This window comes from Solea solea, chromosome 2 (genome assembly GCF_958295425.1).
Source record: "Solea solea chromosome 2, fSolSol10.1, whole genome shotgun sequence".
Classification (NCBI taxonomy): Eukaryota; Metazoa; Chordata; class Actinopteri; order Pleuronectiformes; family Soleidae; genus Solea; species Solea solea.
This window is the reverse complement of record NC_081135.1, coordinates 26,895,268-26,921,801: the sequence shown is the minus strand read 5'-3', so window position 1 is coordinate 26,921,801 and position 26,534 is coordinate 26,895,268. Positions and strand designations below refer to the sequence as shown.

General features: G+C 41.4%; 2 protein-coding genes and 1 long non-coding RNA gene across 5 annotated transcripts; 2 read left to right on the top strand and 1 right to left on the bottom strand.

The window, feature by feature from the left end:
- slc38a11 (solute carrier family 38 member 11) lies at nt 1-4,009 on the top strand. The gene is made up of 12 exons (XM_058622568.1): nt 1-78; nt 158-278; nt 944-1,018; nt 1,110-1,244; nt 1,327-1,392; nt 1,498-1,604; nt 1,686-1,765; nt 1,918-1,988; nt 2,921-3,082; nt 3,163-3,275; nt 3,526-3,657; nt 3,749-4,009. The coding sequence occupies exons 1-12, from the start codon at nt 58-60 to the stop codon at nt 3,986-3,988; spliced, it is 1,323 nt and encodes a 440-aa protein (XP_058478551.1). The 5' UTR covers nt 1-57; the 3' UTR covers nt 3,989-4,009.
- Nucleotides 4,010-4,380: 371 nt separating this feature from the next.
- Nucleotides 4,381-10,692, bottom strand: LOC131446877 (uncharacterized). Its single transcript, XR_009233978.1, has 3 exons — nt 10,344-10,692; nt 7,473-7,701; nt 4,381-5,414 (listed from the first exon to the last, which is right to left on the bottom strand). It is a non-coding gene; the product is annotated as an uncharacterized LOC131446877 (long non-coding RNA).
- cobll1b (cordon-bleu WH2 repeat protein-like 1b) lies at nt 5,350-25,374 on the top strand. 3 transcript variants are annotated; one of them, XM_058618270.1, is made up of 14 exons: nt 5,350-5,666; nt 5,870-5,950; nt 15,979-16,167; nt 17,185-17,389; nt 17,485-17,710; nt 17,804-17,848; nt 17,937-18,031; nt 18,179-18,415; nt 18,501-18,612; nt 20,371-20,629; nt 20,725-20,813; nt 21,283-22,706; nt 24,602-24,751; nt 24,842-25,374. In XM_058618270.1, exons 1-13 carry the CDS (start codon nt 5,626-5,628, stop codon nt 24,713-24,715), a joined length of 3,117 nt encoding a protein of 1,038 aa, XP_058474253.1. In that variant the 5' UTR covers nt 5,350-5,625; the 3' UTR covers nt 24,716-24,751; nt 24,842-25,374. The 3 variants fall into 3 exon arrangements, with proteins under 3 accessions (XP_058474253.1, XP_058474254.1, XP_058474256.1); XM_058618271.1 differs by lacking the exon at nt 5,870-5,950 and having other exon boundaries at nt 5,351-5,666; XM_058618273.1 differs by lacking the exons at nt 5,350-5,666; nt 5,870-5,950 and adding an exon at nt 11,534-11,751.
- The last annotated feature ends 1,160 nt before the right edge of the window (nt 25,375-26,534 follow it).

Here is a 26,534-nt window from a genome sequence, read left to right as displayed (position 1 = left end):
CTCGACACTCGAATGTGATGCGAAGAGACAAGAGGAACCAGAAACACCAACCCTTACATGCTCAGAATGGCTCAACAGGTAGATATTAAGTTGTTGTTTTTGGAACAGTTGAGTAACAGAGTAACAGTTTTTACTTTTACTTTTTCATGTTTTCCAGCTAACAAATGAAGAAGGGACCACGTTAATTCATTCACAAAGAGTTGCTGGAAAATCAAGAAGTTCAACGATATCTGCAACTTTTAATTTTATCAATTCCATCATAGGATCAGGGACTATAGGTAAATATCCACTTCATCATTTCAAAAGCCTACATCATATATGCTGCTAATATTTTCTTGTAAATACTGTTATTATTATTTCTGCACTATTCTGCACTATCCCTAACTAGTCATTGTGTTAAATGCCCTGTGTGGTGCTTTAAATTGAATTGAATTGCATATTGCTGAATGATAATGCACAGTCTGTTGTAGATTCCAAGCTTTAATGTAAAGGTTATTAAAGAGATTTAGCTAAATAATCAATTGCAGTTGCCTATTACAGTAGAGTGCAACAAGTAGAAGCTTTCATACCGTTGAAGCCCTGCAGTGTAAAAGCCTCTGGATCATATGACTTGCGCCTGTTGACCCCCATTCTTTAATTTTAACTCTTTCCTCCTCAAAACAATCTGACTACACATGCACATAGAACTTAATATTTGCCCTGCAGCAGCAGCAGCAGCACACTTGTGACTAAATGCATAGCTTATTTGGTTTATTACTTGACAACCGTGTCTTAGAATGTTATTTTATAGATTCTATGTATTCCATTTACCTGATTTGTCCCTAAATGTGTCCCCAGATCAATTAACCCAGATGTCCTTTGAGTGTTATTCAAATTCTGCAAAATGTGTGTAAACTGCATCATCTACTGCAGCCGTATGTTTTATTTACCCTTTTAAATGAAGGATTGCCGTACGCGCTGAACCAGGCAGGGCTGCCATTTGGCCTCCTGCTTTTGACAGCTGTTGGCTTAATCACAGGTGACTATCTTGGATATGTTCTTGTGAGAATGAAGACATGTGTCTTCCAAACGGACAAATCAATAACATTTATGTTGGTATTCCGTTGCAGACTACTCAATCATTTTATTAATTAAAGGAGGCAACCTCTCCGGGACAAACAGTTATCAGTCACTGGTGCAAAGCACATTTGGTTTCTCTGGATTCTTGATTTTGTCTGGACTGCAGTTCCTTTATCCTTTCATTGGTACGTTTGTTTTATTTGAACGCCCCTTCTTTATTATTACAAATAAATACGCATGTTGTTTTACCGTGCTTTTAATCCCCAGCCATGATTAGCTACAACATCACGACTGGTGACACACTGACCAAAGTATTTCAGAGAATACCAGGAGGTACAGTATGTTACATAGAGTTTCTTTTTTACCTCATATAAAACCTTAAATGACACCACGAGCATGCATTGCACACGTGAATGTAATAAATACTTGTGTTTGCAGTCGGCCCCGATCACATACTTGCCGAGCGTCACTTTGTGATTTTGCTGTCAACCGTTGTGTTCACGCTGCCCCTTTCCCTGCATCGAAACATAGAGAGACTTGGGAAGGTGAGGCTGATGATGAGACACTTTTCAGTGTAATGTGATGATTTCAAGGCTGCTCGTAAAACCTCAATGTGTGTTTACCAGGTGTCCTTACTGTCAATGGTGCTCACACTTGCGATCCTCGTCATTGTAGTCGTCAGAGCAGCTACCTTCGGAGGCCAAATGTATGTGTCTGCAGTTTATTCCGTCAAGATTTCAATTCACTGTTCTTGTGGGCAAACATGGGGTTCTCTTTTTAAATTTCTTAAATCCTGTTAGACGCACATTTTCTGGTCTGTGTTCCGTCATGAGTGAATATGAACATTGCTCTCTATAGTCTCCCTACAGAGAACGCATGGGCTTTTGCAAAGTGGAATGCAATTCAAGCTGTTGGTGTCATGTCTTTTGGTGGGTATTCTGTTGCTATTGGAGCCGCCTCGGATTTTGTGTTTCTAAAAAGTTTGCACCGCAGGAGTCAAGATAACATATTAATTACTCGATTGTGTAAACATGAGTATAGGCCATCTCTTGATGAAAGTCAGTATCTGAATATAAAATAATAAACTGAGTTGGTGGTGTCCAAAACAGAGCTAAAGACATGTTTTCAGTAGCACTATCATTTCTTTTAGGCATGCAATTGTTTTTCTGCCCCCTACTGGCCAAAATTGGTTTATGCAGCTTAAAATGAACACAGATGTCATTTGCACCCACGTACGACAGAGTATAAGGGCCGTGCATGAAGACAAAAATATTATTCTTTTGTCATGACGTCACTAAAGAGAGAGACTGTAGGTGTTGGATATTTTACCGCTTCCAGTCAAGAAAAGAGTTTCAGGTGGTCAAAAACTCACGTTCACATTCCAACCACGTCTGAGACTGACTGTCCAGATTCAGTGGAGCGTTTTGTCTCTGGACATGTCGAGACGAAATGTGGAGATTAAAGTCGATTTAAGTCTCGACCAGACCCTCCAACTTTATTCTCGAAATGTTGAGATTAATCTTGTCATGGCAAAAATGTTTTCTTCTCCACGTGTGGCCCTGTACTCGTCGTACACAGGCAAAGCCAACAAAGACACAAGTCACTAGGTATGAATACCATTATCTCACACAGACGTTGAACAGTGAGCTTGTGTGTTCCTTTGCCTGAAATAACACAGATAGTTGTCAGCCTCTCCATCCCCGATGAATTGGATATACGCTCAATTTAGCATCAAATCCCAAAACACTGTCTGCCTCTGTTGTGTTGTTTTTATTTAAGTAGAACAATATGATATATTCAAAACGGCTTCTATCTAATAACAGATCTCTGTGTGATTTTCTGGCCTTGTGTGTCCCTGTAGCCTTTATATGCCACCACAACAGCTTTCTCATCTATGGCTCTCTGAAGCAGCCCACTCTGGCTAACTGGTCTCAAGTCACTCACGTCTCAGTTGGTTCTTCACTAATAATCAGTGCAGTGTTTGCTGTTGCTGGCTATACCACCTTCACTGGCTACACACAAGGTAAACAATACAACTGACGCCACTATGACATTATGACACGCACTTCATTTATTTTGGAATACCACGTATGCATTTTTCAGGAGACATTTTTGAGAACTACTGCAGAGATGATAACCTGGCAACAGTCGGTCGGTTCTTTTTCGGCCTCAGTATAATGACCACATATCCACTGGAGTGTTTTGTGACACGAGAAGTAAGCAGTACCCTCCCAACTTGAAACTCAACAAGTGACATGACAACATTTATGTTCGAGCTGCATATTCTTTGTATGTACAGTATATGGCTTTGTTTACATCCAGCCAGTGACAGCTCCACAATCTGAGCTTAGATGCTGTTGATCCTCTTATTCTCAACATGCAACACACCGTGTTAATTAAAGTTCCCTATATTTAATTCCAACAATTCTCAACAATTCAACTTCATATTAATATGTTTACTTTCAGGTGGTAGCCACTGTCATTTGCAGTCGGGATCTTTCAAAGTTTGAACACGCGGCCATAACCGTGCTCATTGTTGCAGTTTGCACATCGATATCTTTGGTCTACAACTGTCTCGGAGTTGTTTTGGAGCTGAATGTAAGTCCAGTACCAGTTTACATTATTTTCTTCTTAAATCTTACTATATTTCTTTCCTTCTTTATTATTATTTTTTTTTTTTTAAATCCAGGGTGTCCTGAGTGCCACACCTCTGATCTTCATCATTCCATCAGCGTGCTTCCTCAAGCTCTCTCCTGGCCGCTGGTTCCAGGGTGAAAACTTGATATCTACCATTTTGATCATAATTGGCTTGTTTGTCATGATCACTGGGTTGACCATGACCAGCCTCTACCCTCAAGACTGTACACATGGTATAGATATGTTCTACTGTGCAGATGTCAACGTCTCTGGCACGGCATCACCTGAATGAAAGGAAATGTCCTCCTGATGTTGTTCGGGTATGGCTAGTCAGTGACAATCACTACGTTAAGTATCTGTGGTATCTTTGTTTCTTCCAGACGCACAAAGCTTTTTTCTCTATGATGAGCGCCTAAGAAGAGGAAAAAGCAGACAGCATCCATAATGTTTGGATGTTTAGATTTTTGGAGAGGTGAAAGTGGGCATGACTAGATGTTTCCACGAGAGATTTGGTGATGATCGATCTCTGTTTTCAGATGTTAAGTGTTTTTAAAATGTCCCCACAAACACCAGTTAGGTACTGCCAGAGGTGGAAAGTAATGGATTACTTTTACTCACGTTACTGTAATTGAGTAGGGTTTTTTTGTGTACTTGTACTTTGGAAAGTTAAGTTAAGTTTTTTTTTGGAATACTGTACTTCACTTTGTTTTAAATCACATCCGTTACTGAGTAAATGTGAGGACAGGTGAACGATAAGGACAGGTGAATTGGAGTGAATTAGAGTGAGTGTGAAAGTTAAAGCATTTGTGACCTTTGACCTGTTTTGACTGATACATTATGTGTTTCCATGTTATTTTATCAGAACTTTAATTTGTAAAGGTTTGCCTTTAATTGAAAACAATAAATGTGAGGTTTGTGTCCCCTTGTCCTTTTTGCACGACACAAGAAAGAACCCCAACCTTGTTAAAAAAGTAACAAAGCAACTTTTAAACGACACATTTTGAACGAGCTACTTTTTTTTTTTTTACATTTTAGACCAGTACTTTTACTTGTACTTAAGTAATCTTATGAAAATAGTGGTACTTTTACCAGAGTAGAATATTTCAGCACTCTTTTTACCTTTGGGTATTGCTTGACAGAGCATCATACAAATAATGTTACTTAATCTCTGTTCACAAAGACCAAACAGAGACAGAATGTAAAAAAAAACCACTAATAGTTGCACACTGTTGTTTTATGGTTACATTTATTAAAATTTAAATAATAATAGTAATACAGGGATTTCCCTTTAAAGCGCGGAGTTATGATGTTAAAGAACCTCCTCATATGGTGGCATGTTCTGCATGTATTGTACTGTCATTGCAAAGTTCAACCACAAGATGTCACTGTGGGCAAATAAAAGGTATGAAAAGGAAGTCCAGATGTCTTTTGGTGCAGCTTATTCGACTCCAAAACGAGTGAGCTTGTTTGTGTTGTTCTTTTTGAAAACACTGTTTACATGATGTGAGGTTGGACTCGGTACCGTTTGGTCAAAAGCCCCACGAGGATCCGGAGGGGTGAGATAAACTGGATCATAGAGAGAGGGAGAGAGAGAGAGAGAGAGAGAGGGAGAGACACGTCCCACTTCCACGGCTCAGCGTCGCGATGCACAGGATACACAGGGAGAAGTTGGCAGAGTCGGGGTTTGGTGTCAGGAGGGAGATGATTTAAACTGCACGCTTTAAAAAAAAAAGAAAAGAAAAGAAAAGAAAAAAGAGAGAAGATCAAAAACGCAGTTAAACTACACTGGAGCGGGACGCGTTAAAGGCGCAGCACACACAATCTAAACGGAGTCATGGAGCGTTTTTATCCTCACAAGCTGTGTGTGTGTGTGTAGCAGCCTAACAACAAACTTCCCTGTTTTTGTTTTTTTGTTTTTTTTGAAGACCGATGGAAGTCGACAGCTGCTTCGAAAACCCACTGCATTCATGGTAAGACACTTGAGTCGTGAAACCATCAAATCTGGCGAAAAGAAAGGAAGAAAAAAAGGAATATAACAGCGATGAGCTCATGATTCGCCCACATATCGGTGTCACTTGAAAGCAGCAGCAGCAGCTTCTGCTGCCATTTAGTCTGTGTGTGAGTGAACTGCTACCAACACAATGAAATGTGCTTTTTGTTTGTATTTGTCTAGTCCGAGGGATTTTGTTAAGCCACTGAGTTTAGTCATGGATGATCATGGATCCCTGCCACATCCTCGGAGCTCAGGTCTTAGGTATGTCATCTGTCATTTGCATTAGCTGCCTCCATCATCTCCTCTGCTTATTTTTCTTTGTCAGTGCAACTAACAGGACCATGTGTGTGCAGGCAGGATTGTTTTTTTTACTATGAGACATGTGTGTGTCATAGTTCAGTTAAAAGTATAAAACAAAATCAAAGAAGGAGGCAGTAGAAGTAAAGAGCAGAGAGCCGAATGCAATGCAACTCACGGATGCCAACTACTGCATACCACCAATAATATATAACGATAAACGACAACAATCCTAAAGTATATTAAAAAAAGAAAAGAAAAGGAAGGGAAAAAAGGGCCTTGAAATTGTTCCAGTCTGTTTGTGTACAATTATAATACCACGCACACAGAAATGGAGTTCCTCTGTGAGTGGCAGCGACTATTCTAACCAGTTGTTTGTGAGATAATGCCATCTTTGTAAAACAATGCAACTGCATCATCCACTCTCAAAACTAACATCCCTTTCACCCAGTACAACTCTGCAACGTCACAGTTGCTGCAGACGCTCCGACCTCTGAACTCTCCTCATTTCCTGCTCTCTGAGTTTGACTGAGGAATCGCCTCAGCCATATGTAGAGGTCATGGGAAGCATTCTGCAGGCACAACATGCGACCTCCTCTTGTCTCCGCGATGAGCCTGACGATGGTTTCCCTCTGATAAACTGATCGTCTCCAAAAGTACTCGTACGTCATTGCCAGGAGACGGAGAAATTCGTCGTTAAATGGGGCCTGTGAGTATGTGACATGTCGGAATTTCTCATCAGTTATGAAATGATGTCAGCTGCCTTTATTCCAGTGGCTGAGATCATTAAAAAAAGGGGGAGTAGATTTCCAGACCCTTCTTTCTTCTTTTTTTTTTGACACAGTCACTACTCACTCCTTTGGCATTCAGAGTCTTTCAGATTTTAATTAGAGGTGAGAATTTAACATTCGATAGTTTCCGATGCAGTATTCCATGAAAGCGAAGTTTCCAGTCCTGCCCTGTGTACTGTAATTTTCCTTTTACATACACAGTTAATGCGGAAAAACACCATCTTGGTATTATTTCTGTTCAGATTTCATAAGTATTTTGTAATTTGGGAGCACAGCCACGCTCTCTGGCAACGGAGCGAGCAGCAGGGTGCCCGAATCACTCGGTGGTTTGACTATTATAAGTACACCACGCTCTTCCATAAGCTGTTGGGGTGTGGGCACAGAGACATATGTTCTCTGTCTTATTTGCGGTTTCTTATATTTGGAGCCAATAGAGCTGCAGCCTCTCACTTTTTCTAATGTGAAGATTTAAATTTGACCCTCAAAGCTGCACTTCATTTGTTATCCAAATACTGCCCATGCCAGAATCACTGAGCGGGCAACTCTTCCAAGCACTGCTATTGCTCTGAAACTAGCAGGTATGTACTTCATTATTTAACAGCATTAACTGCATTGCTTGCTTCCTTAGCTCCGTGATCCTTTGTGCATATCTGTTCATTGCGCTGGAGCTCGGAGTCCTGCTAAATTGGACACACCTTAAACCATGATCTCACATGGCTGGCTTTCCTCAGGGCAGAATGTGGAATTAGTTAAGGTATCGTGAATCCCCACAGCTGTTTCCCGACATGCAGGCAGTCCAAGGGCACAGCTGCTCAGCTGAGTCTTACAGATGAAAATCGTGGACGAGGATGACGGGCCAAACCTGAGATAGCTGAGGAAGATTGGCATGTGGAGTGGAAACACAGTGACCATCAGAGACTGGAGCTGGGGGAAAAAAAAAAAAAAATGACAGGGCCTTGAGTTGACTGAAGAATATCACAGTATTCTCTCCTTGAAATGATGCCCAGACACAACAAGGCCGTTTTTATCAAGTGAAAGCTGTGTCTATAGCATGCTGCCCTCAGAAAGCCCACTCGCATCATCTGTGGTCCGAAATCGAGATAAAAGATTCCATTCAAACAAATCCACCCACTTGAAATGAAGGAGTCGAGGAGAAAACCAAAGTTTAAGGCAAAGCAAACTTGCTCTGCTAATGAGCTGGTGCGTCGTTTTGAATAGTGGGAATGTTTTATCTGGGATATTTTCTGCCTCACGGGGCTTAACGCACACAGAACGGCTAACAACCAGGGGGACAGGGAAGAATGTGTTGCCTTTGTTGTCACACGAAAAACCAACGCTTTGACTGTAAATACCAGTGAATGCTTGTCAACATCAACACAGTCTGTGTTGGTCATAATAGCTTTTTTTTCCCTTTACATCAAAAGTAGACATTAAGGTAAAGTTCACATCTATTATACTGCAGCAGCACATTTATACAGATTTGCCTTACAGATTTAGTTTGATCTCTGATGAAATAGCCTGGAGGTCTTGGCCCCTCTTTGTTTCTGTTACGCACTCTTCCTGGGCATAACAGTTGGATGCCTCCCACACTCAGGCTGTCTAGTTTGACCCCGTCATGAATACGTCCTTTGTGCGCTCGCAGTAAGAACTTTTATTTATCTCCGATTTTTACGTGACTAATGAACGATTTGCGCTGTTCTGCCTGACCTTTTATTATCGTAGCGTTTGTCTTGTTGCGATGAGATAATGTGTGTATAGAAGAAGCCTCATGTCTGGCAGTGGTTGAGTTAACAAGAGGTTCTGTTAAAAAATGACCTTGACAAGCTGTCTCGCTGTAGTCCAACCAACGACAAATCTTAAACCGATATTGGCATAAACTGAGAAATGGCACGCCTTGACTTGAAGTGTTTCTCCATGTTGTAACTACTCAGATTTTTGTGCTAATGGGTAATGTTGTATTAGTTGCTGTGTGGAATTAAGCCAAACTTCAGACTGAACTTGAATCTTAAACTTTCATCATCGGCAGCAGCAAACATCAGTGCGAGAAGGGAGCGGAGCAGCTCACTTCCATTTCATACTGTGCCTCTGAGGTGATACTGTTGAATAAGTCGAGGAGGAGAAATACATAAACATGAAAATCTAAATCTTATTATTTAGTATTCAGAGAGAAAGTTGGAGGAAAGGAGCAGAAGCTCCTCCCTCTCACCGTGACATTCGAAGACCTGAGTGAGAACATGTCGTCTAATTCTGGAGATTGCGTGTGACAAATGGATGTAACCCTGGTGCCATCAAGATTAACTGGAGTTTTCTTTTTATATTCCATATCTCAAGGTTTGGGCAACACTGACTATTCTGTGTGCGCACTAAGTTTGCAAACATCGGTTCATGTGATCCGCACACAGAGAGAGAGAGCATGCTGTTGTGCTTTTGAACGATGCCCCACTGTAGACAACGCCGCATTGTCCCACATGAAAGAATACGGCGCGAGAGTTATAATTATGACTCAAAGCGGAGTTTTAGTGATTGTATCTACAGACAGAAGACACTTGGAACGTGGTCACCAAAGGTGAAAGGGATAATTATTGAACTCACCTTTTTAAATGTGTTAAATGTTTTTTTTTTTAATTCAAAAACTTTTAAAACACGTTATTTTGTGCGTGTCTCACGTTTGTCTTTGCAGAATCTGGGCTTGCTTCGGTGTTTAGAGTTAAAATATTTGAGCTGCTTTGAGATAAGGTGAGGGTAATGTACCATAGCACATGCATGGGCAATTGTATAGGGAGCTGAGATCATACTGGCCTGATAGCTTAGTCTGCCCCCCACTGTAGGACGTTTACTGGAAGAGAGAGAGAGAGAGAGGAGAGAGGAGAGAGAGAGAGAGAGAGAGAGAGAGAGAGAGAGAGAGAGAGAGAGAGAGAGAGAGAGAGAGAGAGAGAGAGGAGAGAGAGAGAGAGAGGATAGAGAGAGAGAGAGAGAGAGAGAGAGAGAGAGAGAGAGAGGAGAGAGAGAGAGAGGAGAGAGAGAGAGAGAGAGAGAGAGAGAACCAGTGGGAATAACAACGCTGAGTGAAAATGAGGCGAATCATGAAAGACGGATATCACGTCGTGCATTAGAGAGATAACTGCTCCGAGTTTGTATGTGATGGTGTCACAGAGGCCTGGAGGGTTTGAGTTTAACCCGGCCTGTGCTGCAAAAAAATGCTGTGGGAAAGCTTTTTTGTTTTGCCTGCAATAATAAACAGTACACAAAGGAAGTGGGAAGTTCTCATAGGGTCCCTGTACTCTTTCTCTCCCTAATCTCTCTCAACCCCACACTGCCTACGATAATAGTAATGGCCTTTCCAGACTCAGTTTACTCTGAGTGACTTCTCATCAAATTACCAGCTGTGGCCCTGGAGCTGTGTTTTGTCCCCCAACCCGAAACCCCCCGTGTAACTTTGTAACTCCTCCAGTCTGCTCCTACACGCCAGCATCTCCCTTCACCACTTAGCCTCTCCATCATGTGATAGCGTTTGCTGAATGAGACACACATTCCTAAGTGAAAGTGTAGCGGTGCTGCTGACTTACCTCATAACGGATGGTCAAATGTGCTCCCTCCGTATCAGGCCGTGTAAGGTCTGCGAAACGGGCACAATTAAAGAAAGCATTATGGGTCATAGAGCCCAAGACGTCGGGTTGATTGTGTTAATCTATCGCTTCGTGATAACAACAGAAGTCACAATAAGCTTCTACTGTAGGAAGGTCCAGGTTACAGATCGTTGTCTAAGATCAGCAGCTTAGTTTCAGTGCTTTCTCACCATTCATCCTGTTGATTAAATTAACAGTGACAGCATCAGACAGAACATCCAGAGTGTAAAGTCCAAGGTGCTAAATGTCCCATGTCTCACTACACTGATGACTGCTGAAACCTAACTAGTGGTGTTTTTGTTGTTGTTGTTGTTGTTGATGTTGCTATTCTGCCTCTGTTTGATCTTTGGGAACAGAAACAATGGAATGAATTTTTCATCTGAAAATGGGCTCTGTCAAGCAATACTATCAGATCAGACGAATGAACGATTGGATTCTCTGAATCTTCTCGTGGCTGCTGCTTTGTGTTTTCGGTCATACTCCAACCGTCGCCTTGCTTTACTAGCGCAATGTCGCTGTTGCCAAACTAATCATTTCCTGTGCGCAGCGTTGGATTGTCAACACGACATCTCAACATGTGGAGCTGATGTGGAGGCTTAATTAGAATGTAGGGAACCAATTTGACAACGGTTTGAATGTAACAGACATTTGTTAATATTTAGACGTTATGCACGCGACGCAAGTAATTTTTCATTTGAAGTGAAACCGTGTGAAACCGTGTCTGGCTGCTGACCACAAGTTAGTCAGTGAGTCGATGGAGGGAGTGCGCGCGGCGTCTCATGCCGTCGTTTGTCAGGATTAATACGCTTGTTGTTATGCTCAACTGACAAGTCTTCTTACATGATTCTGGAGTGAGTCAGCTGTGCAGAGGGAAGGTGTGGCTCTGAGAAGTGAGCAGCGTTCTTTGCATAATGAAAAGCAAACGCGGGGAGAAGAACCTGATTAAATTAGGGAGTGGAAGAATTCCAAGAGTGAGTGAGGAGATTAGAGTCTATTTAACTCTCCTCCACTCATGATTAAAACACTTGTGGTGATTCAGGATATTGACTCTCGTTGTGTTGCAGTGTTGCACCACTGGCCCCACCCACAGGTTCGTGTCAGCACAGGGAGGCAAAGCTGCTTACCTTTCTGCTCGTGACTGCAGGGGGAGCGCTCCCAACACACGTACCGGAGACACGGTGAGGGGAGTTGGACAGGGGAGACATATTTGTGATGTCACAGCTTGGGTGTGGCATTAAGGTGGGCCCTTGCAACCTGTGCTGATATAGCTTTAGTGTGTTTTGACTTCTCATGGGAGATCCACCGCAGGATGGGAATCATTTAAGGGGAGGCAGCCTTCGACAGAGAGGTAAGAGTGTGGAATGAAACGTTGGCAAAGTGAAGGGAAAAGCAGGTCTTTCACACCTGCTCTCCAAATTTCCGCTTCCGCTTGTGTTTTTTTTTTTTTGTTCTCTACAGTGTTATCTTTACAGCGCAGCAGTGTTGTCTCGCAAATTCCCCCTCAAAGTGTCGAACAGGACCTTGGAATACGTTTGTGTACTTTTCCGTCTTCACTTTGACTGTTCACTGTCTTATGTGTTTTGGCTCAGAGGGAGAGGGTGTGTTGGTCTTGTTGCACTGGCATGTTTGAGCCTGCACATTTTCACTGTACAGCCACAGCTTTAAAAAAAACAAAAAACCCCTGCTGCCATTAGAGTTGTAAGTTTTGGTCAGTGGAGCGTTGAACTGTCACTGCTGTTTCTTAAAATACTTTGGGTGGTGTCAGACAGACCCTTTTTTTCTGACAACCTGTTTTTGTGTTAACATTGAACATGAATTCCCTGTGGGGCCATCCTGCTGCTGAGCAGCTGCTAACATACCACTGTAGGCATTTTTGATAATCCTCCACCTTCTCAGAATCTCAAAGTTAAGTGCTTTGGCCTGCTTTCTTCCTCCAATCTGCACCCATTTGATCATTGTTATATTTGATGTAGGATTTGTCTGAAGGGAATTTCATGGATTAGGTAACAAAACAAAAAAAAAAATGCAATGAGGTGGCCAAAATGTTTCTGGTAAAAGTCATAGCTGAAAGAAAAAAATGAAATACAATTGTTGACTTTAATTGATTCTATTTATTTAATTATAAGAAAGGGCATAAGTGTGGAGTTCAATCATACTTTAAACTCCCTCTTCCCCATCTCTGGCTTTCACTTTGTCTTTTTCTCACATCAGCACAGAAACATTTCAAGTATTTTTACTCGAGGAGTAGCATCTGGATCCTTTGCTGGCCTTTACCTTTCCTTTCGTTGAGGTTAATCACAAGTGATTCAGCTAAAGCCTAATCGAGGCAGAGCACCTCTTAGAACTGATGCACATCCTTAACTCATAAATCATTTCATGGTTGCAGTTTAATCAACTATAGCAAGCCACCATATCTCACAGTGTTTTTTAATCATTTGACACTGAAGTTTTGATACAATAAATTCTTTCAATTTTCCCGATAAATCAATTAGTTTGGTCTATAAAATGCTGAAAAATGTTCACACAATTATCACAATTATGATATGCTCAAATGTCTTTTCCTGTCCACAAACCAACATTATTGTTTGAATGATTTCATTGTTCACCGGAGCAAAGAAACCAGAGCGTATTCACATACAAGAAGCTGAAAAATCAGAAAAACTCTTAAAAATAAACAGTAAAACCAATTGATTATCAAAATATTTGGCGATTTAAATGAAGTCGTTGATTCATAATCGACAATCGGTTGATTGTTGCAGCCCTAAACGACGACAGCGGCGCTGCTATGTTGCGCTAACCTGCGATCACGTCTGTCAGGCATGTCCTTGGGTTTTTGAAAGGGCATGTTTGTGAGTGTCAGACCTCCCAGGGAAACCCTGTGAATGAAGCATCAGCACAGTCAAGTTTCAACACGTCTCTCTCTCATTCAGCAACACATCCTGGCCTTCAGAGGGAGAAGAAAAAAAAAAACAAAAAAACACCACAGTGTCAAACGGCACAAACAAACCCTGTGTGTCTGTGTCTGTCCTGATGACATCGCTGATGACACAGCTGCACAAACTCCACTGACCCTGAACCTGAGACCTGGGTGTTTATATTTGAATGTTTTTAACTTTTTATTCCATGATCAATTATTTCTAATGCTGGGATCACCACTGAATATTAGGTGCAAGAGTTATTATTTATGTATTTATTATTTTTTAACACATTGCTGAGGGATTATTATCCATTTGCCAAAAAAACAGCGAGAGCCACGAAACAAACTGGGACTTTGTACCCAGAAGAGACCACAGAGTTTTACTTTTTAGTCTCTTTATTGACACGTTCTTGCCGAGAATTCATGATCACACTGCTGGTTCTTACACAACAGTGTCTGATCAGTATATTTGTTTTAATCTCTCCCCCTCTTACGACTGGAACGATCTACTATAGCGCATGGGGCTAAAATGTCAAAACTGAAGGTGAAAGCACTACACTGCTCCGCAGCTGTGTCCTTACTGTATGTAAATCGGCCTCTTTCATCATGTTGGCTTCGTGTGAAGTGTGAATGTTACTCATTTATCAACTCAGATCAAGTGCAGAAGTGAGAGTAAATAAAAACTCAACATTTACAGTAGCTCAGCACTACTTATTTAGTGTAATTGAATGAATTCATCAGTCGGTTTAAATGTTAATGTGCTTATATAATCATTGTAACAGTCTGATTCAATCAATACTGCGAGTAACTCGTCATTGATTATCTCAAAACTGTAGAACTATAGCTTCTAAAGAAATATTGCATGTAGCTAGATGGAAGTAGATCTATCAGTACTACATCGTGTGTGTGTGTGCAGCCACCTCCTCCTCCTCCTCCTCCCTTCCGTCTGAAGTTTCTCCATAACAAGTCACTGGACCAGCATTGGTTTGATTTATTAGATGTTTTGTAGTTGGTGACAGGCGAAAAGATTACATGATCACTGTCGTCCAGAGAAAAACCACTCCAAGACACATTCTTCGTTAATCAAATTTCAGCCACTGGAAGAGGGACAGGTTCTAAAAACAGGCTGATGTATCACCAAGACCTTGTGACATTGTTATGTCAGTGTCATGTCATCTTACTGAAGCCTTAGGTTTTGCTTCCACAAGACAAATATCAAGCGCGTTATTCGCAGCATTCTTTACGCCGCATGTGACGTTGAAAATATGTTGTCTTTTGTTCTCGTCAAACTCATTTGCGACATACTGTAAGCATGGCGCTGTGTTGTTAGAAAAGGAAATACAGCTGTCACTCTTTTGCACACCGTTTTTATTAGACAGTGGAAAGCAGAAGCATGAAGTGTCTGTTGTTCTATTGTTGCCTCAGCTCTTCTGACAAATTCTAAAATGACCGTGCATCTTCCTCTGCACTTCCTGTAGAACAGAGGAAGATGCTGGCTGACAGCATAGTGCACGTGCCTTAGGCACAGCTATATGGACACAACAGCCTGTTTGAGTTGTTTGAGGAATAGCATAGACGTTCAAAAACTACACTTTAAGAAACAAATTAAACTATATTGTATGTTTGTTAGCAACACGTGACAGCTACCGTGTGTAGCATTTCAAAAACCATGACTGCATTTCCATATACAGTACGTCACAGTCGTAGGGTTTAAGGGCAGCCGCCCCATAGTGAGACTAATAATCCAATGCTAGACGTCCTTCATTGAAGCCGGTGACCTTGCATTGCTCAGATTCCTTTGTTTGAATAAGCAGTTCCCCCCCCCACGTGAGACATTACAGGCTGCACTCTTTCATCGTGCAGGGTCTTTCATCTACTCGTATGCCAGTGACAGTTTCTATACGTTAGTAGATTCCTTGACTTTCTTCATGACTTGATAGCTTTTTTTGCTGAGCCGATGCCATCTTGTGATGACTTGGGGCTTTTTGATCGTAACATCAGCAGCTCTTCATTTCAAGTGAAACAAAACAACACGGGTTACTGCTCATCTTCGGACATCCTAATGATGAGAACCACTGCAAATCAAAACATTGTTTTTGTGTGTTTTTCATCTCTCAGGAGCATGAGAATAGTATCATTATTTTTAATTTAAATACGTTAATTAAACACACACTTGTACACACATTTGCTGTGTATCAATGTCTGACATGGACAGCTGAAACCAGTAGTACATACCATTGTTCTCACGTGACTGCTACTGCTCTCCCTCTCTCTCTCACACCTTATTGACACAGCTTCCAGGAATGTCAAATCCATACACACACTCCCTAAAAGTTTACTAACAAAATAACACAACTGAAATCTCTCTCCTGCTTTTCATTATCCATCCCTCTCAGAATTGGCATCCTCTCACAGCCACATCCTCCAGGCGTAAAAGTGTCCGCTTGGTTGTCTTGTGACTTGTTTGCAAATAGGACTAATAATAGAGTGCTTTTCATGTTGTAGCTTCACTGCTCTCTAAAACCTGAATCAGGTTATTGTTTGAGTGGACAGCCAGTCCCACTCATCTCTGTAGTGTTGCCGAAGCTGTGGTCAAACTAACAAAATGTGAAGCGGGAGAAATCTGAGAATAACGCACACTTTCTTGTTCCAACGCAGGGTGTCGACCAAAAGCAAGGCCCCATCCCCACCAGGACTAAAGGATCCGGATTCCCCAGGTTTCTCGCAGTGGTACCCAGGCAACTCTCACTTAAACATGGACCAGAAAGAGAACCTTATTGATAAAGACCTCTCTCTGACTGTGGTTCTGCCCGGTGGAGTGGAAAAGATTACCACTGTTCACGGCAGGTACGGTAACACCACCGAATCAGTGTCTGCCGCGGATTAAAGACAATTGCATACATGCGACACGAGCTGCTGAGTGTGCACACGGAGGGCGCTTTGATTCCATGGCCAAATTCAGCCGGGAACACCGTTCGTTTCTTGTTTGTTCAGAGGGAACGTCTCCGTTTAAACATTACGTAATAAGTCATCCCATAAAGTTCAGTTCCAGTCAGATTGAGTCAGATAGGTGGAGTCCCAGAATGCGTGGTATTAACTTAATATTTACTTGTGGAGCACTTTTTAAAATTGTTTTTTTATCCCGTTAAATGACGTGTGTAATGTTTTATTAACTCTCACTTCTTAAACTACAACAACAGACACACACACACACACAGTACATTTAAAGCTGAAATACTTCAGAATATCTCTATATCGTGGCAGCTACCACCGATCGTGGCGACATCACCGACGGCTGCTTTAAATATTTCAAGGAAAACTACAGCACAGGGTGCCTTTTAAGAACATGTCGTCCCGTGAGTCGACTCACTAACACGGACTCAGGCTTTCCATCAACAGAGAGTTTACTCAAGATATCATTATCTTTCTCACAATGCACAGTTTACAAACACTCTCGCGTAGATATCTTTTTCGCAGCTTGGCCTCTTGAGCAATGACTGAGACCGATCTGCTCTGACAGGATTAAGCATTGCATTCTTAACCCTCTTTTCTCCCACTAAACCTCTGTGATGCTCTATTTTGAAGATTACATTCAAGGCATTGTGTGCGTTCTAACTTTATTATCCGTGCTGAACGCTTGCTTTGCATCACTGCCACACATTCTGCACGGTTTATTCACATTTTAAGTTTATGTAAAATCAGCGCCTGTACTGTAACTGACATAATTGTCAATTCAGGTATCAATAATGTCAAATAATTTGTATTTTTTTTAATCTTATTTTAAAGTGTTGTGTTTTCTTTATTTTATACGTGGCATCTAACCATATTTCACTGCTCGTCTTCCCTCACATTATGTCTTTTCAGCAAACCGTTAATGGATCTACTGGTGACGCTTTGTGCACAATATCACCTGAACCCATCGGGCCACACTTTAGAACTGGTCACCACCAACAGGAACAACATCAAGCTCAAGCCCAACGCTCTCATAGGAACTCTGGACGCGGAGAAGATTATTCTTAAACCTAAAGGGGAAGACAAAAATAAGAAGACGAGTCCTCAAATGCCTGAGGTATGCATGTTCTACACATGAGCCACCATGCTGGCTCATGTCCTAAACCACTTCTGCATTATGTCGAGTAAACAGAAACGTTGTTTATTTTCCAGGCCACTGTGCGGATGGTGATAAACTACAAAAAGACACAGAAAACAATACTGCGAGTTAATCCCAGGGTTCCCTTGACTGAACTTTTACCGGCCATATGTGAGAAATGTGAATTTGAAGTGGCGACTACAGTTCTGTTGAAAGATGTCCAATCACTGTCCCCTTTGGATTTGTCCTGCACCCTCAACGACTATGCGATAAGGGAGGTGTACGCAAGAGACACAAAAGGTAAGTGCTCATTTATTGCTACATTTTCGACTGGACCTGCTCAGCTCATATTATCGCGTCACAAGTCAATTGCTCTGTTCTCAATCTCCGCAGGACAAACTGCTTCTCCCGTGTGTCCGTCCTCACCAAGTCATGCAGGTAGGTTTGTAAACTGTGATAAACTGAGTGATAAAACAGAGCTGCGATATTTCTGACTGATAAGATCGACAATATCATTGTCCTGCAGGTACAGTTGTGCCTGGCAAAGATAAAAATCAGAAGGAGAAAGAAAACAAAGGCCTCTTCAGCAAGTTTCGAAAAAGCAAGAAAAACTCTGAGCAGGTAACATTTGGATTGTGCATGTGTTTTAGAGAACTTTAAACATTCAGAGGGAGGTTTCCTCACTTTGGTTTGCCATTGGTTCATGTGCACTGGTGTTTGGGAACAGTCCTCCTTATCATGCTCTGGTTGGATGTTTGCACTTTAAAGGCCACAACAGCCAGCGCCCCGGCTTCTCCCGTACTAGTGATCAAACCTCGACCACTCAGCATGGCCTTACCCGGCACAGATTTGCCTCCGCTCAGCTCCCCCTCGAGCCCCACCGATGTGCCAAAGAAGAGACGCGCACCACAGCCTCCACTCCTTGTTTCTCAGAGCTTCTCCTCGGAGTTTAGCCCCCGCAGGAGAATCCACTCTGAACCGAACTATCAACCGGACAGTGACCAGGTGAGTGGACTGAAAGTGACTATGGATTTCTGTGATTACATGTATTGACTATGTAAATGAACTAAAATGCTTGTCTGTTATGCAGATGGCTGGTCTAAGTCGTGGGTCTTCAGCAGAATCTTCCCTGAAAAGAACCAAACGCAAGGCTCCCGCACCTCCTGTTGTCCAGGACTCAGTTGGTGCAGATGAAAATACAGGTTTGTGTTTGCTTAAAATTGGCGAGCGATTCTACTCATGAGGTTGTTGTAGTCATTCTTATCAAATGTGGAAAATATTTCACGGCTGTGTTGAATATTGTTGTGTGATATTATGTCATGGATTCTTACTTTGGCCTCCACTACTCCACTTCTCAAACTATGCAACCTACATTTTTTTTATTGAATAAGACTCTTGTGCCTCCTAGTGGTCATTACTGTACAGTGCTTATTTTAACTCAGCAGCAAAGACACATAGTCATGGGAACTTCATGGTGGTGAGAACATGGAAAATGATTCATTCAATGGATTTTATGTTCGACTCCTAAATAATTATACACCGTGCTTCATCTCTCAATAAGATTCTGTCAAAAATCCAAAACCACAATCAGCGTATAGGTGAGAAATCAGTTTCTGAGAAACCAGTTCCCCCCCCTTCATTTCAAATGACTGTAAGTTGCGAGTTCGTTGGAATGTTTCCTTTTGTTGAATATATTTAACCTGCATTGGCATACTTTCCTGTGATTGTATAGACATGTTTGATCCTCACTGTGTTGTCCTGCGAGGGAAACACCACCCTTTCCTGTATACAGAGAATTTTAAAGCAAAACTATGATTATTAAAAAACGTTTGTTTTATGTTTTGGAAAAACATTTATTTTCTTTTAATTGCCTAAAATAATAAATATTACCTTGTTTCAAATTCTTAGTGCATCTTAGCACACACACACACACACAAAAGGTCTGTGGTCTCTGTGTGTCTCTGTTACCAAGCTGACACAACTGAGCGGACGTTTCGTTTCGTTTTGAGATTTATTTTATACCAAAGCGAGACAACTTTTTTTTTAGTGCCATTAGTGACACAACCATCATGTTAGACAGTGAATCCAAAAGTGAGGGCTGCAGCCCCCTGGTGACACATGAAGGTACTTCAAGTGGGCCTTGCAAGGTCACTTCATTCTAAGTTTTAGTTCTGTAATGAAGCATCAACCATAAAACTTTAACAGTTGATATGGAGAAGTAATCTGTGGTAGTAATGAAACAAAGGCATGGGGATTACATAAAGGCATATTCTTGTTTTAATCTAGATTTGTATGGAGCCTGTAGACCTAGTGAAATGGGTGTCACCATATTTGTGTCCTCTCACACTGGAACATACAGTATCTCATATTTAGTGGGGTTCATATTTGATTGAATACTTCATTATGTGCTGCGTTGGGCATGATGGAGACGTGACTTTCAGGTGAACGAAGTAAAGTGTGTTCAGAATATTTAAAAAAGAACTGTATTTGTTCTGTGTATTGTACACAGTGTATTGTAAAATAGGAAAATATCTCAGCTTCTCTACTAACCTTATTGTGTACACCAGCAGCAAATTTCCCTGACCTCAATACTGGATAATGTACAAGAAAATGTTTAGAAATTTTACAACTATTTATTCATACGCCACCGAGTCTGTCCTTCCATTGGGTTCACAGTGACAGATCTCTGTTTCCCAAGCAGCTTAGTGCAGATGTAGAGAGCAGAGGTGGAGTTATCTTTAAGTAGCCTTGAAGTTGTTTTTGTTCCCTGTCAAAAGGAAAGTGATGCAAAACACTATTAGGGGGAAGGGGGAAAATAGCTAAAACGAAATGTAATACGCTAAACCAGTTCAAAAGTCAACTGTTGACTTTCCACATGTTTTATTTAACAGATGTTGGTGAGATACTTTTTGATTTTTTTTCTTCTTTTGACTGATTTCTCTTATGTTGATGTGTTACAGGAGGTGCAGCAGCAGCAGCAGCAGCAGCAGCGAACACACTGGAGGAGATTATGGAGCAGGAGGAGACGACTCCCTCTATAATGCCCACTACTGCTAATGCTAGTGATACCCAGGGAGAGGACCGCAGCATCAGCACGTCAGCTGATGTCTCACTGCATTCCCCGTCCCCAGATACTGAGATGTTAAGCACGGTGACAATGGAGGCCATTGAGGAAGATCAGTCTCCTGGTCTGTCCTCAGATGGCAAGTACGAACTCTGGTAAGACTCCTTAAGGCTGCGCCATGTTTATTTTTTATTTTTTTCATTAGCACGAGCAATACTTTTATTTCTTTATGTCTTTGTGATTTTCACAGTCAAGTGCAGAGCACTGCAGCTGATGCTGTACCGCTCAGTGATGTGAGGACAGCTGCTGGCACAGCCTCATCTGAACCGGAACATAGAAGTGAGTTTGTCTGTGGATCGTATTGTTCACACATATTATTCATTCTGAAGATGTGTTTCAAACATTCTCATGAATATAGGCCTTAAAGAAGCCTTGATGTGCTAAGGCAGGGGTGTCAGACTCAAATGACCTGGGGGCCAATGAGCATCTAGTCTGGTCAAGCGGGGGCCGACATAGAGGGGAAAAAAAGGAAATAAGATATTCATTATGATATTAGACAGAATTGCAAAGTAAAATTGCTTGTTTTGATATAAAATGATTTACAATAAAAACATATTTATGATGCACAAACCAGAGAATTAAATTTAGAATAAAATTTAGCAAATGATGACGAGGATAATTGTGATTAAAACAGCTTAAATATATGTAATACATGTGGCCCCGGGCCACCAGTTTGACACGTGTGCTAAGGCACTGTGTTTTTGTTTGTCTAACATGAAAATAACCCCTGCTTATTTCTCTTATATAGATGGTGGTTTGTGTCAAGTTGAAAATGTAACCCAACAGCCCGTCTGTGGGGATTCTGCAAGTGAAAGTACTGCAGGTGATTGCAGGACCATAGCCAGCAGCAGCCTCTCTCAACCTGCAATGCAGGAGGCAGACGCCCAGACGCCTGTTCAGGCAAACACTGAAACCCCCCGGGAGCAGAATGGCAGGTCGGAGAGCCCAGTGGCCATCAGCACGTCATGCCCCGTTGGAGAGGACGCTGAAGTGCAAACAGATTTCACACCGCTCCCTGTGCCTCCTCAACAACACGCGGACAAAGTTCCCTCCGGAGCCACTGTGCCTTCACTTGAACCACCAGGGAAAAAGGATATGGCCACTTTGACGGATAAGCTGAACCCGCCTGACCTCGAGAAACCTGCCTCATCCCACGTCTCAGGCACATCATGTCAAGACTCGACACCAAGTATCCCTGCCACAACAAAGGCACCAACTATTTATGCCGCAGACTCTGAGCCAAAACCTAAGCCTTCCAATGAGCTGACTAGGGACTACATCCCCAAGGTGGGGATGACAACATATACTATTGTGCCTCAGAAATCGCTTGAAAAACTGCGATATTTTGAAGTCGCTTTGACACTGGAGGCACCGCCTGCAGCTCCAGAGGAGACACTTGATATTGGTTCTCTCCACTTGGAGGAGAGTGCAGCACTAAGTGAACAGATGGGCGAGTCAAAGGAGAAAACAGAGCTGCATCCTACTGTACCCAGGAAAGACTTACTGATAAGCACTGCTACTACTCAAGACACTGTTAATAGAAGTACACCAGACTCTACTCATCCCTCATCACCCGACGGTTCACTTAGAGCAGATGACAAGATCTCATCCTTTGTTGATGTGGCGTCTCAAACAGCAGCAGAGGTCAAGGAAATGAAAATTCCACCCGCAACTAAACCTAAGCCTGGTTCTTTCCGCTTGGCACAGCACAAAAAAACACCTGGGTATTATGTAACTTCAGCAGCAGACAAAAGTTCAAGTGCTAGTCCTGGCCCTGGCCAGAGGGAGGCTCCTGGAAGTACACTGAGAGCAATGTCACCACCCCTTCCTCCCTCACCTCCAGTGCAGTGTCGAGAAGAGATGACAGGGGCCACTAACATCCAGCTGAGCCCGAAAGAGGATGACAAGAATGTAGCCACGCGAATGACCAGGCAAAGCAGTTTGCCGTGTAAAGAGCCAAGTTTGGGGTTAAGCCTGGAAAAATTAAGAAGCTTTGCAAGCCCTAGGCCCTATTCTCCTGCAACCCCAACCCGCTTTGCCCAGGCAGTGTCATCTGCTGTGAAAAGGAGCCAGTCCTTATCCCATGGCCCGAGCTCACCTCGCACACCACCGTTCTCTCCAATTTCAAGTCGCCCACAAGTCATAGACACCAAAGGATTGTCGAAGCTCAAGGTGAGTTCTTATAGCACAGCAAATAGATTAAATATGGAAACAAAAAGTGAATGATTCAAGTCCAAGAGTAGTAGTAGAATAGTAATCTGCACTTTTTGGGGTTTTAAACCCCTTTAAATCAGATAATTGGATGAACCATTGTTGTACATTGAAGAACTTGCAATTGTGACTGCAGTTGTAATCCTAATAGTGTTGCTTATCACACTGAGGGTTCATTGTACATTTCTTAATCAGAAAAAGAAAAAACAAAAGTTTGATTAGGTGTTCAGTGCTACTTTTGGATAGATATTGGCATGTCGTCTGAGTTACATCAGTTAACAACAATATTGTGACTGTTCAATGTAGATTCTTAGTGCTGAGTGGCTGCACCGATCAATGATCCACGCACCTTTTTTTTTTTGCATGAATGACTCAAGTGTATGTCATGGAGATCAATGTAAAAAAAAAGCTTCTTTCTGTCCCTTTGTAGCAAAATATCTTGGATATTAAGTGTTTCTTTACTGTATGAAAAGAAAAACCCAACAAATGATCATCATTGCCTGCTAATAGGCCCTTTGTGCAGCAGTCAGTGGGAAAATCAAAGGTCTAAATGATCAAATTAATGATGACGTTTAGCTTCCACGGTGTCGGAGTGTGTGCTGGTTCACCATCACACTGTCCTGACTCACGTGAACTAATGTGATCAATAAAAACCTGTGCTTTTCCTGCTAAAGCATGACAAAATGGCTGCTATGCAAAAGGGCACATTTTCCATAATGGGCGCACAACAGGGCAGATGAAGGGAATAACAGATTATCTCATTACAGTGGACCCTGGCAGAGAGAGGGATATGTTAGGCAACAAGTAAACAATTTGTCCTTTAAGTTGATTTGTTGAAAGGAGAATAGAGCAAACTATGATGGCTAAGGCTGCATTTATACTGCATGTCTTATATTTGATTTCTTTGGAGGACCTGCGTACATTGTCTTTCAAAAGTGACCCATATCTGATATCCACATTTACACTGGTTAACACTTGGGTAACAAAGCACAGGGTTGGCAGGGTTAATCTATATTATTATAATAGGATGAAATGGAAGTGAGAGTGGTGCTATTCTGAAATTTTTAAGGCTTAAAGGAATACTCCCAACCTTGAAACTGCAACGCTAATTCTGCACTTTTTAGACCCACTCGTAGGGGGGCGGGACCTCATTCCCAGAATGTAAACAGTGTCCGCCATCTTTGCTAACAGTTACACTAACAGGACCAAGTGTCACTCATGTAATTGTTGATGGTGTATTTACATCATTCACCACCGTCCTGTTTTTAAGGGGAATATCTGAATATCTGTCCGCTGACATTGTAGATGCACACATGTGATTTATTTCCACATACGAATGAGGCCTGATCTGACAATATCTGAATCCATATGTTTCCCCCCCCTGCTTACAGTATCATGGATTATGTCTGATTTGTGCCACACGGGATCAAAATTGGTTCAATTGCACCATGTAGTGTAAATGCAGCCTATGTGACAGGGATGTTCTCAGTCTGCAGAGGTCAAGACTCTCAAGTGCAAAGCTGACGTATGGTCTGTTGTTGGTAGAGTTACCTGTTGTTGTTGTTTTTATTCTATAATGTGTGCACATCAGGAAATACATAGTTGTCATAGTCTAGGAATAAGTCAAGTCACAATTTAATGCAAAGTCGTTGACGCCGTGCCTGTATGTGACATCGTGACCTGTAGAAATACTGCTTTTATCTTTGTGGGATGTTATAAAGTTGTTTTATTGGGTCTTAAAATATGTGCAGCCCTTGTTTTCCCTTTTCTTCCTCTTTAATTGTCTGGCCCAGTGAAGTCTTCAGTGACTGCATACATTGTGTCTCTTTTCTCCCCCCCCCCCCACACTGTCGCAGGATGGTGGAAACAGAGAGGCGGATGGTGACAAAGGCTCTATTCTGTTGGGAGCAGAGGGTGAAGCACCATCTTTTACTGAGGCTGTTAAACTGGAAGGAGAGAGCAGCCCATAGCAGTGCCTTAACACTTCTGACAATCTATCATCTACTGTAAGCTAAATCCAACACATTTCAGCGCGATATTATCATGTATACATGTACTAATGTATGGAATATATGCTCTTTTTTCTTCCCTTCCAGGAGTAGCTAATCCTGTCCACTTAAGGTTCTCCAGGACCCTTTAATTCCCATGAGGCAGAAGCAGGGACTGTCTTTTGTTTTACCTCTTTTGGTAGATTTCGATGGTGTACACAAATAAGTTTATTTTGAAAATTAATAATTGCTGTATATTGGTTTATTTCTCACACATCTTCCTGAGCAATGTCCCTGGCTGATATTTGTAATGCTTTGCTTTTGTTTTGTCTCACGAGGACAATTTTGCATTTAATGCATCGTGGCTGTGAGTGAACAGGAAAATTAATTTAGAACAATTCTATAAATTATTTGACTGATTTTCTGTGTTATAATAATATTGGATTGATTCACAAAACGTATTATCTAAATAATACTGGGACAGGTGTGACCTATGGTACATAAATGCTCCATAGACTATACATGGAATTTATATTTAAGTATTAAGGAGTTTTGATTAAGCTATGCAGAAAAACACTGTTGTGCACAGCCCACCTGTTGTTTCTGTTGGTGTTATGAATAAAAATCTTTTTTTTAATATATATATATATATATATATATCATTTCAGTTGTCTTTATGATTACCATTGTCCCCGGTGCGTTTATAATGTACTCTTTCCTGCAGTATAACACCTGAAAGTTGACTAGTAGAACACCTCTTTTAGTGATAATAATATCAGTAATAATAGCAACACATGAAAGAAGATCATATAATGTAATAAAAGGGCAAAGATCAGAAGATATAGAAAATAAGCATCAAGGAAATAGTACAGTGAAAAATAGTAGACGCTGATTCACTGGGATATTACTGGAAGTGAGTTATGTATGTGGCTGAGTTTATGCATTTTGTTTAATGGGTTTATTGAATTAAAATGTGTGAATCAAACATTTTGCATGCAGAATAATGAAATTAAGCGGGTATTTAGGGTCGCTGTATGTTGGGGTCAACATGGTAACAAACTTCATTTTCAGGGCTTGGATCATAAACAGAATTTATAGATGCTAAGTAGTTTAAAAAGTTTAAATCTGTCCTGAATTATCCAGGACGACACAGGAACTGTTTTTCCTTTTCATCACACGACTGCAACTTCATAGCTGACAAAAACAAAAGGCTTACTTGTTGTTGACACGGACACGTCTGACAACCTCCACCTTGATGACGGCCATTACCAACTGGACGGCAGAGTGAAATGTCCTTTTTTTTCTCCGTCCGTGACATGTAGAGGAGTCACCTGCAGAATGGACAGTGATAAAGCATGGATGAGGTGCTGTTTACCTGTTTGAGCAAACACAGAAGTACCTTAATAATAATAATAATGACAATACTAACAATAATAATAATAATAATGCATTTTATTCATAAGCGCCTTTCTGTCACTCAAGGACTCCACTAGACTAGTAAAGATTGCAGAGAAAGCGAATGACAACAATCTCATTAGATGAGTTCATCTGACTGAACTTCTTGTACAAAATATAAAGAAAATTACATAGAATTAACAAAAAAAGAAAGAAAAGAAATGTATTTTTGTTGGTCTTAATATATATTGTTATTGGCTCTTTATATCTGTGTGAAAGAAAGTGTTTCATTTCCTTTTTGCCACTCTATACAGTGCCTGATTTTTAATATTACGGGATGTTGAAAACACAGATGTGGATAGTAATAAAGTCCATAAATACAAAATCCATGTAATGAACCCACATC